Here is a 14,135-nt window from a genome sequence, read left to right on the forward strand (position 1 = left end):
ACAGGCTGAAGAGCTTTCCTCAATTCAAACCAATATCCGAGGGCGTTATATTAACATATTTGCTTCGCAGACCAATCTCTTTGAAGAATGGCGGTTGAATGTGGACAGAACTGACCAATGGACAAAGACGAGGGCAGAGTCTGAGGTCTGCATAATATTAACATGTTATTACCAGAGGTGTTTTAGATATTGATCCTGTATTCGGTGGTAGTTAAACTCATTCCCCCATCTCACAGGTCCATACCTGCTTTTCTAATTTAATAAAGACAAGAGACAGGAACATTTGAAAAAATGCCCAAGAGGAAGGTAAGTCCGTTTATATTTATAATTTCCTAACATATCCTCGATTTTCCCTCTCTTTTTTTTTTTTAAGAAATAGCGGCTCGTGTTTTCAACGTCGAGCAGGTAAAACGAGGATCAAGTTTTTAAAGCGTTCTATCCTAATCCGCGGGTTGGATTATGGAATCCTGCAAAAGCAGTGGAACGTTCGATCATCTTTGCATTCGATCCTCGTCACTTGCTGATTTCCTCCATGATAGTTGGCGGTTTAATAACCCGGTGTCTCTTTCGCAGTGAATTCGCCACTCCGTGCGCACTTGTACTGAATGTCACTTTGCGGTGATGCTTCGGTTGCACTCAAAACCGAGAGCTCTGCTCGAATGCGTCTGATACTCGCTAACCTCCATTTTAAGATGTTCGTTTTTTTATTAGCTCACTTTCGTCGATCGATAGAGGTCCCCCATTATTTTTGCATAGCCATGTTTGAACCGACAGGCTCTTCCTCCACCCCCATTGCGGAGCGGTAGACCCGTATGTAACAAAGCACTCTGTCAGTCACACTCAACTCTTTCTCTCATTTTAAGAGGCGATTATGACGGGAGACAAAACGAAACAGTGCTAAACTGTGGACTTCATAGGTTAAAACGACAAAATAAAAATAGTAAAAATATAACCACGTTTGCACGTCAAATGATGCTTTATCGACAATGATCCAAAGTCCATCGAGCTTCACTATCCCACATTAGCGGGGTCGTCGAATAATGCCTAACAATGTGGGGGTTTAACACCCCACTCCCCACAAGTTTGTGGTAATCAGAAATGTAAAAAATAATTGAAATTATGGCACTCGTGTTGTATCAGCCAGATATGTTCATGATGGAGGCAATGAAGCGGGAGTTTCTCTAGGGGGAGTGTCTCTTCAATTAGTGAGGCCAAACAATGGACACTTTCCAAGAATAGGTTCCAAAACTTCTCAAAGCAAAAAAGTAATAATAATACTAATAAATAAAGTGCTGCTTTTTCAACAAATGGTCAGTGTCAATGATATTAGGTGCCTGTTTTCAGAAAATGTCACATTTCTATTTAGCTTATACTATTATTAGTTTAAAACCATGATTCATGTGATTATTTTTATTTTTTTCCTATTTATAAACGTTAAATAAACAAAATAGAAAGTTGAATTTATTTCATGTGTCAATTCATCTGTCCCTAATTTGGGACAAGATGTTGGCTTTTAGTTGCTGATAAACTTGTATAATAATTGTATAAGTACAGAAATTGTTTCTTTTTTTTTAAATTAATTTGTTAAGTAACACTGAGTAATGATTAAACTTGACAATTGCAGCAAACACTAAAATTTGTGTACAAATTTAATGATATTTAAATGTTTTTCTACCGTGCTATAAATGTTACCTTTTGGGTGTCAGTTTTTTTGTGTTTTTGCAAGATTATATGTAGCAGTATTGCAGCTAAAATTTTGAACATAAATAAATAGTATGTTTTTGGTCATTATAATACGCTCACAATGAATTTAATATCAACAGGTTATGTCAAAACAGCATTGTTGTATGATTGTAATAGTTGGATACAGAGAAAGTCAAGCTACTTTATTAAATAATGGTTCTAACATATCTAATAGTTCTCACAACAATAGCACATGAAATGTGTATCTATTTTCTTTAAATAATTAAACAAAATACCAATTTCTGGAAAGTGCTTCAAAAACTTTTCAGCCTTTCTCATTTACATACATTGAGTATACTATAAAATGCATATACACAGATCTAAATTGGCATCCAGTTTATTAGAGTGTGTGGATGTAGCATATTAAATTGTGCCCAGAGAACGACTAAACAAAAAGTCAAAGTACCAGAGATAAATTACTATACACCATAGGCCTATGGCCAACGCAGTGTATCTGATTATAATGAAGTCTGACAAGCAAAAGCTACTTATAGTGAACATTGTGTGTGAACTGAGATGAATTAGCTGCTCTTTGCAAGTGTCACTTTATCAGTAAAAGATAACCTGTTGGCATCTAAATAGTGACATGTCCTCAAAGTACTCTGTCTCAGAAATATATTTTTTAATTGTATTCAATCTGTACCCGTCACAAAAAAAAAATATATATATTTATGTGATGAAATGTCCGTATGTACAAATTTTGCATGTTCGTTGTGTCTGTGCAGTCACCCGAGGGAGCGGAGGCCAAAGACGCCACCAAAGTTACTAAGCATGAGGTAATTCAAATTTATTTATTTTTCAAATGTAAAACTGCTAACAGCACAGTTGTAAAAAATTATATTTTTATGTACATTTGGCTTGATTGACAGTCCAAATACCATCAAAATAATGTTTTTCCGTCTTATAGCCCACTCGGAGGTCAGAGCGTCTATCCTCAGTAAGTGTTTTTGCTCCTTTTCCATATGCCCAGATTTTATTTGCATATTCCCTATAAGGGTTAGTGAGCATTAGAAACCAGTCTTAGGAACGGGTTTGCCATAAACGTATAGTGCTACTGCTATCACATGCCCTCTGGGTATCCTGGACTACAAACACATGGATTAGTATTATTACATTGTATTATCCACTTAGACAGTTTAGATTGGTTTAGTTTAATTGAAATAGTTCTTAAACTTATATATTATTGTGTCAGAAAATAATTTACCACTCATTGTGGCCTTTGCGTTGTCTGTTATGACACCGTTTTTAACTTCCTTCATCCTGTTGTCTTTTTTTTTAACCCTCAGAAACCAGCTCCTAAACCTGAACCAAAGGCCAAAAAACCAGCTGCCAAGGTAACAGCTCTCTCTTTCCCACTATCTATCTCTATCTTTGTGGCATTTTACATTTTTAGCAAGTTTTTGCATGTGCTTTGCATTGTAAGTAATTTCTTTCCTCCATATATGAAAGTATTTTGCACATTATGTGGAGTTTATTATATGGACATTATTAACTTTTTTTAAAAGCCGATGTGATCTGGACGGTGTGTTTTGGAGCAATTAAAATAGTTTTGGTACACAAGTATTTAATTTGTTGTTCCATTTGTGTTCTATGCACAGAAGCCAACCAATGACAAAGCGGTAAAGGAGAAGAAGGGCGGAGCCAAAGGAAAGAAAGAGGAGAAAGAATCTGCGCCCACTGCAAATGGAGAGACCAAGCCAGAGGAGGTGCGCTAACTCTTTTTGGTTGCTAATGCCATTGTCTAGCATTTTCAGTATTTATCTACGTGGTCTTTATAGAGGAAAAAATGTGAGATGGCTCATTGAAGAGCACAAATGAAGTATGATCATAATTATATTTTATCCCTAAAAACCTACGTATATATACACACTACCGTTCAAAAGTTTGGGGTTGGTAAGATTTTTCAATGTTTTTTAAAGGGATATTTCACCCAAAAATGAAAATTTTGTCATTATTTACTCACCGTGACCCTCATGTCCAAACCTGTATGAGTTTCTTTCTTCTGTTGAACACAAAAGAAGATATCAATTTAATGCATCCTTTCTGAATAATAGTATAACATTTAAAAAACTGACCCCAAAATTTTAACAGTAGTGTATATGTCTACTTTTATTAGTATACATTGGTCTTTTATTATTGCATAATGCTCATCAAGTTGCTAAACTCTGCTCAGGCCTTGGAAAAGGTACATTTTGCATGCATTTTGTCACGAGAGCTGTCTCCCCTTCCTCAATGCGCTCTGAGATTACTCAAATTGGCCTCCAGGACACGAAAATGTTTTCTTAGAAGAACATTTGTTGTGTGAACAAGAATGAAAGAGCAGACATGTGAGGTGGGAAAGAATGACCCAGTTACAGACATGTTGTGGTGTATTCTGGACGGTTTGTTCTAAAATGACTGGGTGTGAATTGGTGGCATTATGTAAAGTTTAGAAGGGCTGATGGTGAAAACGGGTATAATACTGCTTTAAATAAAAATACAACTTAATGATAATATTCTTGTTATTTTTAAATGTTGCTGTGTCAACTGAACTACTGTAAACCATCTTATACTCTTGTAATCTTAATCATGATTCTTAGATCATTAGATAATGGCCGATTTCATTGGATAGTCACGATCAGTGTATCTCCATCTGAATATAATTTGTATAACTTGCTTTTCTAATCCTCTTGTGAAAAAATAATTAGGGAAACATGACGATTTATTGTTCAGTGCTCTGTACTAACATGGATTACGGTACTTAATACTGACCAATATCTTATGGTCTTATCCTGTATCCCTTCCCATGGCTTCTCAAACACCTGCATGTACCCACACACACACACACACAGATCTGTGTCTCACGCTCATCTGTCAGTGTGTCATCATGGAGAAGTTCCGCCCCCTCCTTCCTGTCCATCCGAGGGCAGAGCGAGAGTGTTAGAGTAAAGGGTACGAGAGTTTGAAGAGTGCAGTGTGTTTGTGTGCTCGTCACTGTACAGTCTAGATTTATTTGCATCTCTTTGTTATACTATACAAAACAATAATTAATAACATTGTTAATGATTTATAACCAAGGTTAACAGAATGTTCAGTACATGACATAATTTTGATATTATGAATCGCATCTAAAAGATTTTGAAGTGTTATTTCAGAGCCACTATCTTCACCAGACGGCACAAAAAAATGTTTTGCAAAAATAATCAAACAGGTTTTCTGAATATTCATGGGTCAGATAAACGCATTGATCAGTATATCAACATTAGGTTGGGATAGAAGAAAGTAAAAAAAAAAAAAATACACACTTAACCTTGAAATTCATTCATTCAAATTTAAATTGAGATATAAATGCACTCTGCTATCGGTTTTGTCTTGAGCTTTATTATAAAAGATGTTAAGTTGAATAAATCATCATAATTTCCAATTTGAGGTAAATTGGTCATCATCTGTATGTGGGCTTACTCGTACTAACCGAGTGGTTTTGGTTGTGTCTGTCTTCTCATAACAAACAGTTTAGAAAATCATATCAAAACTCTGTCCTCTACTACATCTAAGATGTAATTAACTTATTTCTTTTGTGCTTTTTTCCCCCTGTATAGGAAACTGAGACGGCCGATACCGAGGCTGATGAGAAAGAGTGATTGAAGTTGTTTTCTGGAATAACAAAGAACATTTTTTATTCCTATTGAGTATTTTGTAAAATGCAAACTTTTTTTAGACTTATCGTACTAGATTTCCTTAGCTAAAAGTCGACTCACACTCCCCGCTGAAGCACCGTACCTGTCTCCTTCTCTTTCATCCGACAGAAGGATAGATTCATTTCAAGGAAAAGCAACAATTATTCTTGAATATTTCACCAGCAGCTCGCCTGCCAAATTCAGCCACTTCCGGTTCATCTTTTGCCACCAGAGTGCATAGCCTTAGCTCCATGTATTTGGTTACTAAGGTCTTTGGTGTGTATTGTCTTTGAGTCTTGTTATTTAATTGGTTGAATATCTTAAAAAAGAGAGGGAGTAAAATAGGGACGAGAGATTTGAGTTGTAACCCTTCGCCTTTTTTTAATCTCCTTTGTAGCATTTTAAGATTCAAGTGAGTTCTTTTAAAATTGCTGAATTAAACATGACCCTTAACAGTGGCAGATATCCATAGCAATAAACAAGTGGTGCTTTGTGCTAGAAGGTTAGGAAAACTCTACAAGAATTGAATCTCTGACAAATGTAAAAGTCCACAAAACTGGTTTGAGATACTCTCTGTAAAATGTTTTCAAATAAAAGATGAATAAACGGTCAATAGACTATTGTGTGCTTGTTACTGGTTGTTTTTTTTAATGCTCCACAAGCACTGGGTTGTCTTTATTCTCACAGATACAAAAGTTCAAAGTAGCCTTAAAGGGATAGTTCACCCCAAAATCTAAATTCTGCCATTATTTACTCACCTTCAAGTTGTTAAAAACCGCTATGATTTTTTTTGTTCTGTTGAACACAAAAGAAGATATTTTGAAGAATGTCGTAACTAAACAGTTGATGGACCCCATTGACTTCCATTATACTATGGAAGTCAATGGGGTCCATCAACTATTTGGTTCCCCGTATTCTTCAAAATATCATCTTTTGTGTTCAACAGAAGAAAAAAACTCATACAGGTTTGGAACAACTTGAAGGCGAGTAAATTATGACAGAATTAAAATTTTCACACCAAAAACAATAACTATTATGGTGCACTGCAGTTATGACATCTAGCATTTAAAATGTTCAAGCTCTTAAAAGTTGGATGGATTCTGATTGGCTGGGAAAAAAAATCGTTCTGAAAGTGATTCCAACTTGTTAGTTGGGGTGTGGACAATGCTATTTTATATTTAATGATTTTTAGAACTATCGTTAGCGTTATAGTTATCCTTGGTGTGAACTGGCCTTTATTGTTGGTATACATTTTAACCCTCTATGATACACATGATGATAATGAAATGCAATATATCATAGCTCAAACTAAAGTTTTGGGGGAAGAATGTACATGTAAAATAAAATAAATCCTCCAACCCTAAGTTGGATTTTCTGTGTATTAATTAAATCATCATTGTGTTATTTATGCATAAACACAATTATATTACTTAGATAAAATAATTTCAGTAACATAACTGATGCCACTATCTATAAAAATAAATAGGGAAATGCAGAATTGTCATCCATCTATTGCCATCCATTGTGGTTATTGTTTCCTCAATTTATTGTAAAATGATATTTGATAAACATCTGTGAACAAAATGTATTTAACTTCTAGATGCTTTAAAAGTCCAGATGTAAAATAAATGTACAGCACTTCATGTTTTCCTCTTAGAGAGTCAAGAGAAAATCAAATGTCTTGTGACTTAATACAGCATATTATTAATTTATTTAAAAATTACTGGATTTTTAATTCCAACAATAAAATGTGTTTTCTGAATAGGGAGTAAGTGAAGACAAATAATGACACTGTACCATAGAGAGTTAACTTTGTGGAAAACTCTTGAGGGTCCAGGTTGTTCAGTCCAAAGCTACAAAAGCCTTTCAGTGGAGTTCTTTATACACAGACACATGTGACCCTAAACACACACAAACACACTCACTAAATACAACTGCTGATGTCAGAAAGTGAAAGGTCAGCAATGCCGCGGGGAAGGCAGGAACGGAGAAGAGGAAATGAACGGACTGACAACCCTCGTTGGTCTGGCCTTCTGTCTTTCTGCAGGCCCAGCCAATAGATAAAAAGCCCCATAATAAAACCGTTAATGGTCTCACACACGCAACATGTTTCTGAAATGTAGAAATGAAAGTGCTTCTTTCTCTCAAATTGATATATTGGAATGTTGGGCATTTTCATAAATTTACTGTTGCTTATTTGTGATAAGGATGCCTTTAGAAAGCAAGCACATTGAAATTCATGGACACAAATATATATTAAAACAGTATTTAGTATTTAATTTTATAGTCCAAATGAGGTCTGATTAAAATTAGACAGGAAACTGATCACATTATTATTTTCTACATTGCATAAGTTCAAATAAATGCCATGAAAACTCTGAGTTCTATATCAAAACTGGACAAAAATCTGGCCTTAATTATATGATTCAGTTTATAATAAACATGTTGTTGATGCATTATTATCAATATGCATTATATATATCAAACACATACATTTTACCCATAACTCAGGAGTGGCATCCCTCACTTTTAATATTTGTATAAGGCCAATTGTATCCTTTAAAAAAAAACGTTTTTACTGATTATTATTAGAGGTTATACTCTTTCAGAAATCTTTTCAAATTTTAAAGCTTTTGTCCGTAATTATTATTATGTGAAAGTATAACAATCTGGAAGGTTCAGATAAATCTAGAAAGATCCAAGGAGGCAAAAACTCCAACTGGATTAATTTACCCTTACAACCTTTGACCCATGTTTGGCCCCTAAACTCATCATCTGAAATGTTAGTCCTGACCTCCAGTGGCAAGAAGAAATAATGCACGCCACTGAGCACAAAATCACAGTGTTCTTCCTATTTATTATCTTTAATCCAATATATTTTAAGGTGTTTAAGATTTTTATTTTTAGTATTCTGAAACAAAATTAGAAATTCTTTCAGTGTATTTTTGCTTTTGTCTGAACCTACTTATGAAGTTTTTGCCAACTCAGCCACTTCACCATCACCACCGTTTCTCAAAAGTGTGATAAGTTGCATCAGTTTTGCTTAAGTAGCCTTGAAGCCAAAGCTGCTATATTTATGTACTTCTCGGGTATCTGAATGCTTTTCTCCTCTACGTTTACTCTTAGTGTCAGTAGTTTAGCAAGTGTTACATCACTAAATGCAGTTAGGACTAACTGTTGAACTAAGGGTTTTCTAGGAAGGGCACATAACAATTTACCTCATCCTTAAAACAAAGTCAAAGATTGTATCAAAGTCACCTTTTTAGCTCAGTGAAAAACAGAAAAGACAACCCTCAAACACTTGTGTAATGCCTCACGTTGACTTACAAGAAACTGCAGTAGTATCTTTGTGGTTCTAATAATGCCAATGTACACAAAAACACATGCTTATTTTATTATAAGTCTATAGACCGTCACCAACCCAAAAAAAAAAAAAAAAACGAATTAAGGGTGTTAGTATTTAGATTGTTCAGACCATAAAGTAAACGGTAACACTTTAGTTTAGGGTCCACTTCTCACTATTAACTAGTTGCTTATCATGCATATTACAAGGATATTTGCTGTTTATCAGTATTTATGAAGCATATATTAATGCCTTATTCTGCATGACCTTATTCTACATTCCTACCCAATACCTAAACGTAACAACTACCTTACTAACTATTAATAAGCAGTAATTAGGTGTTTATTGAGGCACAAGTCATATTGGACCCTAATCTAAAGTGTGACCATATAAAATAGTAAAACATATAAGTAAACTACTATGATATACTCAAGCACTATTGTTGCAAAAGGTTAGAACTCAACAGGCATTTTAATGTTGTATGACTGCCTCCTAAATCAGTTTGCTTAATTTAAGGCCGTAGGATGAGACTTCATAAAACTTCAACTGGCTTATTTAAAGTCAACATCCTCACTCATGTCACCAATTGCTTACCATTCAGACAAAAACGAAAGAAGAAATATGTACAATATTTATAGGCCTATGTAATGAGTACAATGTTATGGGCAGAAGTATATGAAAATATTTTGCCCAATTTAACTGTTTTACACAATCTTTAACTAGACATGGGCACACAATCTGCATGTTGTTTCTTTAAAATAGGCTATGTATGAGTGACATAGATATATAAATAAAACCACCAATGTCCTATTTGTCTGGCGTTGCCATTAGTCACTGGATTCCTGTAACTCACAAGGTTTAATTCATTACATTCTCCCTGTTTACTACCCTTCCCCCATTTTACTGCCCGCTCGCTTTTGGGAAAGAAATGGAGGACTTCCCAATCCAAATCACAACCAAGAGAGGGGGTGGGTTCCTTGAAATAAGTCTGGTTTATGATTGAAATAAATAGACTTTTATACACCTCACAACCACGCAAATACGGTGGTTATATTCGGGGGTTTGATCAGCTTCAATATGCTGTTGTGGGAGAAACATGGTGCGAGATCCGAGCTTCGCTGCCCGCACGGTCGACAGACCGGAGAAAAAGAGGCGCCATTAAAGCTCAGGGTCCGGGATTTAGCTAAAAAATAACAGTAGCCCGGATAAATAGTAATCTTTTTTGCATAAAATGAGCAACCATTGCCTTCTTTTACCCCTTCAGCGTTAGCATCACAGCCTCCCTGACAGCACAGTCCTGCGCGTACGTACTAGACTCTACTCGTGTATTCCTGCGCAAAGGGGTTGTGCTTTACAGAGAGAGGAGGGGGATGTGGAGCGTAAACTGAAACTCAAAATATTTACGAACATCCTTAAGGTGCATTAAACTGCATGTTTTAGAAACATTGTTTCTTGTCAACCCCAAACGCCCGGGTGCTCGGTAATTTTGTACGCATCGATGCGTAGCACGTTGTGCCTAAGAGGGGACTATTTTGCGCGAGCGCGGAAGGCTAGAGCGACGTACCGGATCTGCTTTCCGTGTGTGTTGGGTGAATGGAGGCGCAGCTCTTCCTGGTGAACAAACACTGACAACTATAGGGCAGCCTAGCGATACCCGCTTCCCAGAACGGCCACACACACCTTCTCCTTCACCCCCAAAACAACCCTAAATATGGCTGCTGAGCGTAAACACGTCGCGCAGTTGAAATCCGGTGAGTAAAAGGGATTGAGAAAGGTGACGCTGGAGTATTTTTATATACATCTGCCTTTCCCACCACGTCCTTCTTGAAAGCTAATGTAGCTCATTCTCCCCCATCTCGCAGAACTGTACTTCCTAATAGCCCGATTTTTAGAAGCTGGACCTTGTCAGGACGCGGCAGAGGTGGGTGATTTTGTAAAATAGGATTGTAAACGACATGTCTGGAGAAGATTGAACGGTAATTTGCTATTTTTGTGCTTTTTTCAGACCTTGATACGGGAGGTTCAGGAGAAGGAGGTAAGCAGCGCGAGCCTTACTCGCGTCGCATCTCACTGCGCTGCACTTTAGGCTGCTAATTTAACGCAGATTTCATATTTATGGTTTAAATACACAAACTTGACCCCTTAGAATTTACCCAAACCTATTTAACACCATTTTCCAATTACAGCTGTTACCCAAAAGGATTGACTGGACTGGCAAAGAACACCCAGGGAGTTACGAAAATTTGGTAAGGGATCCCTATAACAGAGAGAAAACTTTTTAGAGAGCAAAATAAGAAATTGAATTTCCCGCAATTTTAAATCAGGAAAAAACTTAACCCGAACACACGGGGGAAAACCAACCTCAGGGTTAGAAAGGACTGCCATCGGATGAACCCAGAACCTGGCCTGACCTCAGGGATGTGAGTTTGGACACAGAGGTGTGCACAAGGTGTAAATAGATGTTAAATTCGATGTAGAAATAAAGAGACGTCATGAATGTGGTGCTATAAGGGGAAGGGAGCGGAGGGAGGAGGGACCAGTGCGCAGAGACTGAAAGCGGGGCGGGATGGAGGCGCTCTGCTCCATCTAACACAACCATAGTCAGGGTAAAATACTCCTTTTACCTTAGTTTATTACACTTAAACTAAGCTTTTGGAGCATGGGACATCAGAGCCGGAGACCTAGAGGATCTTAGGAGGGTAATGGGACTTTTAAGTTGCCCTGACAATGGTTCTTTTTTCCGGAGGAAATTCTTTTTGAACAGTGCTGTGAGACTTGAGGCCGATAATACAAATGAGAGGTACATCGAAATGAGTACGTATTGATTAATTTATTAATTACGATATTTAGAAAGGTAAATAAATTATTAATCGGACTATTTGCATTTTTCAGTAGCTCGCTATTCCACGTATGAATATCACTCGGGAAGACGATTTGATTCCGCATTCGAAGCGAGAGATACAGAAATAGGCTATCTTGATTTTAAAACTTAGTGTGTTTTGATCCAGCCCCTGTGATGGCCACCCCCCACTATATATCAGTTGCGTAATAGACTCAACAGTCTTGTTAATCATACAGGCTGTTACCGTTGTATCTCTGTCGTCTCTTGTACACGCTGAAATCCACACACATTGTAGCGATAATCTGTTATATTGTATTCGCGATTGTCTCGCGGATGATCTCGCGCGCCGTTACGCCACTAGATCCCCGTATTATATTGAGTGAATGCGTGTGTGTGTGTTTGCGTGTGATCGTTCGTGGATGATTTCACTACCGTGTGTGAAGATGTTAAAGCCCGTGGCGGCAGATTGTGTGTAGGAAAAACGGACACGAGGCTTCACCGCCTGATGTTGGCGCTGTCAATTAAATTTTTTTTTGTGTCAGATCTCGAGTCCCTCGATCAATATGTTAATGAGCTATGCAATCTGCATTAATTATCATTATTCATAGAATTAATTAAATAATGATGATGATAACAACATTGCATTGAAATTGTAATTATAAATAAATTATATTTTCATATTTATTAAATAAATACACGTATTTTTAAATAAAATGTACATTCAAATAATTTCAGTAATAAGTTTCATTTTATTACTGATTTTTTTCTAAAATGTTTATTAATGTAATCATTTACATTTTTGTTAATTAATATTTTATGCGCAAAATAATTTACATGTAATGTAATAGTACTAGGCTAATTAGAGATGATTCATTAACAACGGTAAGCTATGTTTAGATGATACCTTTGTTAAATACTGATTTTAATTGTATAATTAATGTTTTTAATTTATATACCCTGATTCACTCACTGTTAAACATGGCCTTATTTATACAATCATTAGCTAAGCGGTGTGTGCGCGCGCGTGTTTGTGTGCATGTGTGGCTAGATGTGAATTGTGTGTGTGTGTGTGTGTGTGTGTGTGTGTGTGTGTGTGTCGACCAATAGAATAACGCTAAATGCAATTAAAGCCACATTAATTACTGGCCTGCAGTTGGAAGCTGGATCTGCTGAACAGGCTTGATAAAAGATGCCCGTACTGACGCGTTGCGCAGGGGGACGCACATTTTACACTGTAGATTAGATTCATCTCTAGGGAGAATATGGACAGATAAAAAAGCTGTGCAAATATGTATTGGTTTGAAACGATGTGTCGTCTATAATCCTCTAAAGGTTTTAATTATGCTATTATGTGGAGGGGTTTTATGCGTACATTGACCATGTCTGTTAAATGGCTGTATTTAAATATATACTTTTATTTTATTAGCCTATCTAATTATTTTTAGTACACGTTCATTATATGAAATTATTTCATGATACTGATCATTTTTTAAATTGAAACCTTCACATTACATCCTTTGATGACATTTTCTACTTCAACATTCAAATTTTATGTTTTAATTATATAATTGTAATAATATTTTAAAAGGTATTTATGTATAGTAATGTTAAGACTGTAAATCATTTTTGCCAGGTTGCAAAATTTTGGCATTTATATTTGCACAAAAACATGTTTGCTTTTTTTTTTCTACTTTATTGTTTAAATCTACTTACCGGTACTATGCATACACTATTGCAACACAATAATTTAACGTATCGAACATTATATGAAACAATATAGTTAGGTGTATTAACAGATCCATTTTCCCTCATACATGTTTGTGATTGTGTGTGTGTATAGGTCAAATTGTACAGGCACGTTTCTTCAGATCACCTGTTGCGGTTGTGTGAGCGAGTGAGCCCTCTTTTAGAGAGGGAAGTGCCAGCCAGCGTACCTGGAGTCAACTCACTGCTGGGAGCCGGACGACAGTCAGTGCTACGTACAAACAAGAGTGAGTCTTTCTGTTTGAAGATTGAATATATTCATCTTCCATTTTTATAATAAGCAAATCAACAGCCAAGTTAAGCATAAAAAACAACATATTTAAAAACATATTTTTTTACTGTAAAGCAACATAAGATCAGATGTGTATTTTTGAGTGCTACTGTTTTTTGAATGAAAAAGTTGAAGATGGGGAAACACTTTCAAATTTAGAAGATTCATTATAAAGGATGGAACTAGAAATCTTTTTAATATTTACAAATGGCATTTCACTATTGCATCCGATGTGTAAGTATGCAAAAGAAAGAGAAATGATAATTGATCAATAGTGGTGGCATTTTCCTCCATAATGCTGCCTTTAAAATAAAATAGATTTGTAATGTAATGTAGTATGCATCATTTATACTACTAAGGTAAATACGTGTAACAAGGAAGGACACATTGAAATAAAGTGTTACCAAAACTTTCTATAACATTATCAAGAATATTGCTTATGCCTTTCCAAGAAAAAAAACAAAAATGTATAATACATTTTGTTTTGCAGTGGATATCTGTGTTTTACATCAATCC

General features: G+C 36.0%; 2 protein-coding genes and 1 long non-coding RNA gene across 7 annotated transcripts in view; 2 read left to right on the forward strand and 1 right to left on the reverse strand.

Annotated features, from left to right (window-relative positions):
- The window catches only part of LOC306986188, a 92,393-nt gene that overhangs the window by 47,102 nt on the left and 31,156 nt on the right, over window positions 1–14,135 (reverse strand). The window lies entirely within an intron of this gene.
- Window positions 107–6,017, forward strand: hmgn3 (high mobility group nucleosomal binding domain 3). Of its 3 annotated transcripts, XM_079588918.1 has the most exons (7): window positions 145–306; window positions 2,469–2,519; window positions 2,651–2,680; window positions 3,030–3,077; window positions 3,342–3,449; window positions 4,575–4,674; window positions 5,322–6,017. In XM_079588918.1, the coding sequence occupies exons 1-7, from the start codon at window positions 292–294 to the stop codon at window positions 5,327–5,329; spliced, it is 360 nt and encodes a 119-aa protein (XP_079445044.1). In that variant the 5' UTR covers window positions 145–291; the 3' UTR covers window positions 5,330–6,017. The 3 variants fall into 3 exon arrangements, with proteins under 3 accessions (XP_079445045.1, XP_079445044.1, XP_079445043.1); XM_079588919.1 differs by lacking the exon at window positions 4,575–4,674 and having other exon boundaries at window positions 107–306; XM_079588917.1 differs by lacking the exon at window positions 5,322–6,017 and having other exon boundaries at window positions 151–306; window positions 4,575–4,703.
- The window catches only part of phip (PHIP subunit of CUL4-Ring ligase complex), a 35,074-nt gene continuing 31,072 nt past the window's right edge, over window positions 10,134–14,135 (forward strand). For 2 of the 3 annotated variants that reach the window (XM_079589094.1, XM_079589095.1), the window contains exons 1-5: window positions 10,134–10,493; window positions 10,605–10,663; window positions 10,748–10,777; window positions 10,929–10,988; window positions 13,425–13,575. In XM_079589094.1, coding sequence (XP_079445220.1) covers window positions 10,454–10,493; window positions 10,605–10,663; window positions 10,748–10,777; window positions 10,929–10,988; window positions 13,425–13,575 — 340 coding nt within the window. In that variant the 5' untranslated portion in view covers window positions 10,134–10,453. Of the gene's footprint in view, window positions 10,494–10,604; window positions 10,664–10,747; window positions 10,778–10,928; window positions 10,989–11,280; window positions 11,557–13,424; window positions 13,576–14,135 lie in introns of those variants that run through there. The other variant, XM_079589096.1, reaches the window with a different exon arrangement.

Source organism: Phoxinus phoxinus (assembly GCF_949152265.1).
Source record: "Phoxinus phoxinus genome assembly, chromosome: 18".
Taxonomy (NCBI): domain Eukaryota; kingdom Metazoa; phylum Chordata; class Actinopteri; order Cypriniformes; family Leuciscidae; genus Phoxinus; species Phoxinus phoxinus.

Bases quoted from the DNA above. Each gene is read 5' to 3' on its own strand.
- hmgn3 (XM_079588917.1), top strand. The intron at 3,078-3,341 runs GTAACAGCTCTC...TTCTATGCACAG, and splicing joins CCAAAAAACCAGCTGCCAAG to AAGCCAACCAATGACAAAGC. The intron at 3,450-4,574 runs GTGCGCTAACTC...ACACACACACAG, and splicing joins GAGAGACCAAGCCAGAGGAG to ATCTGTGTCTCACGCTCATC.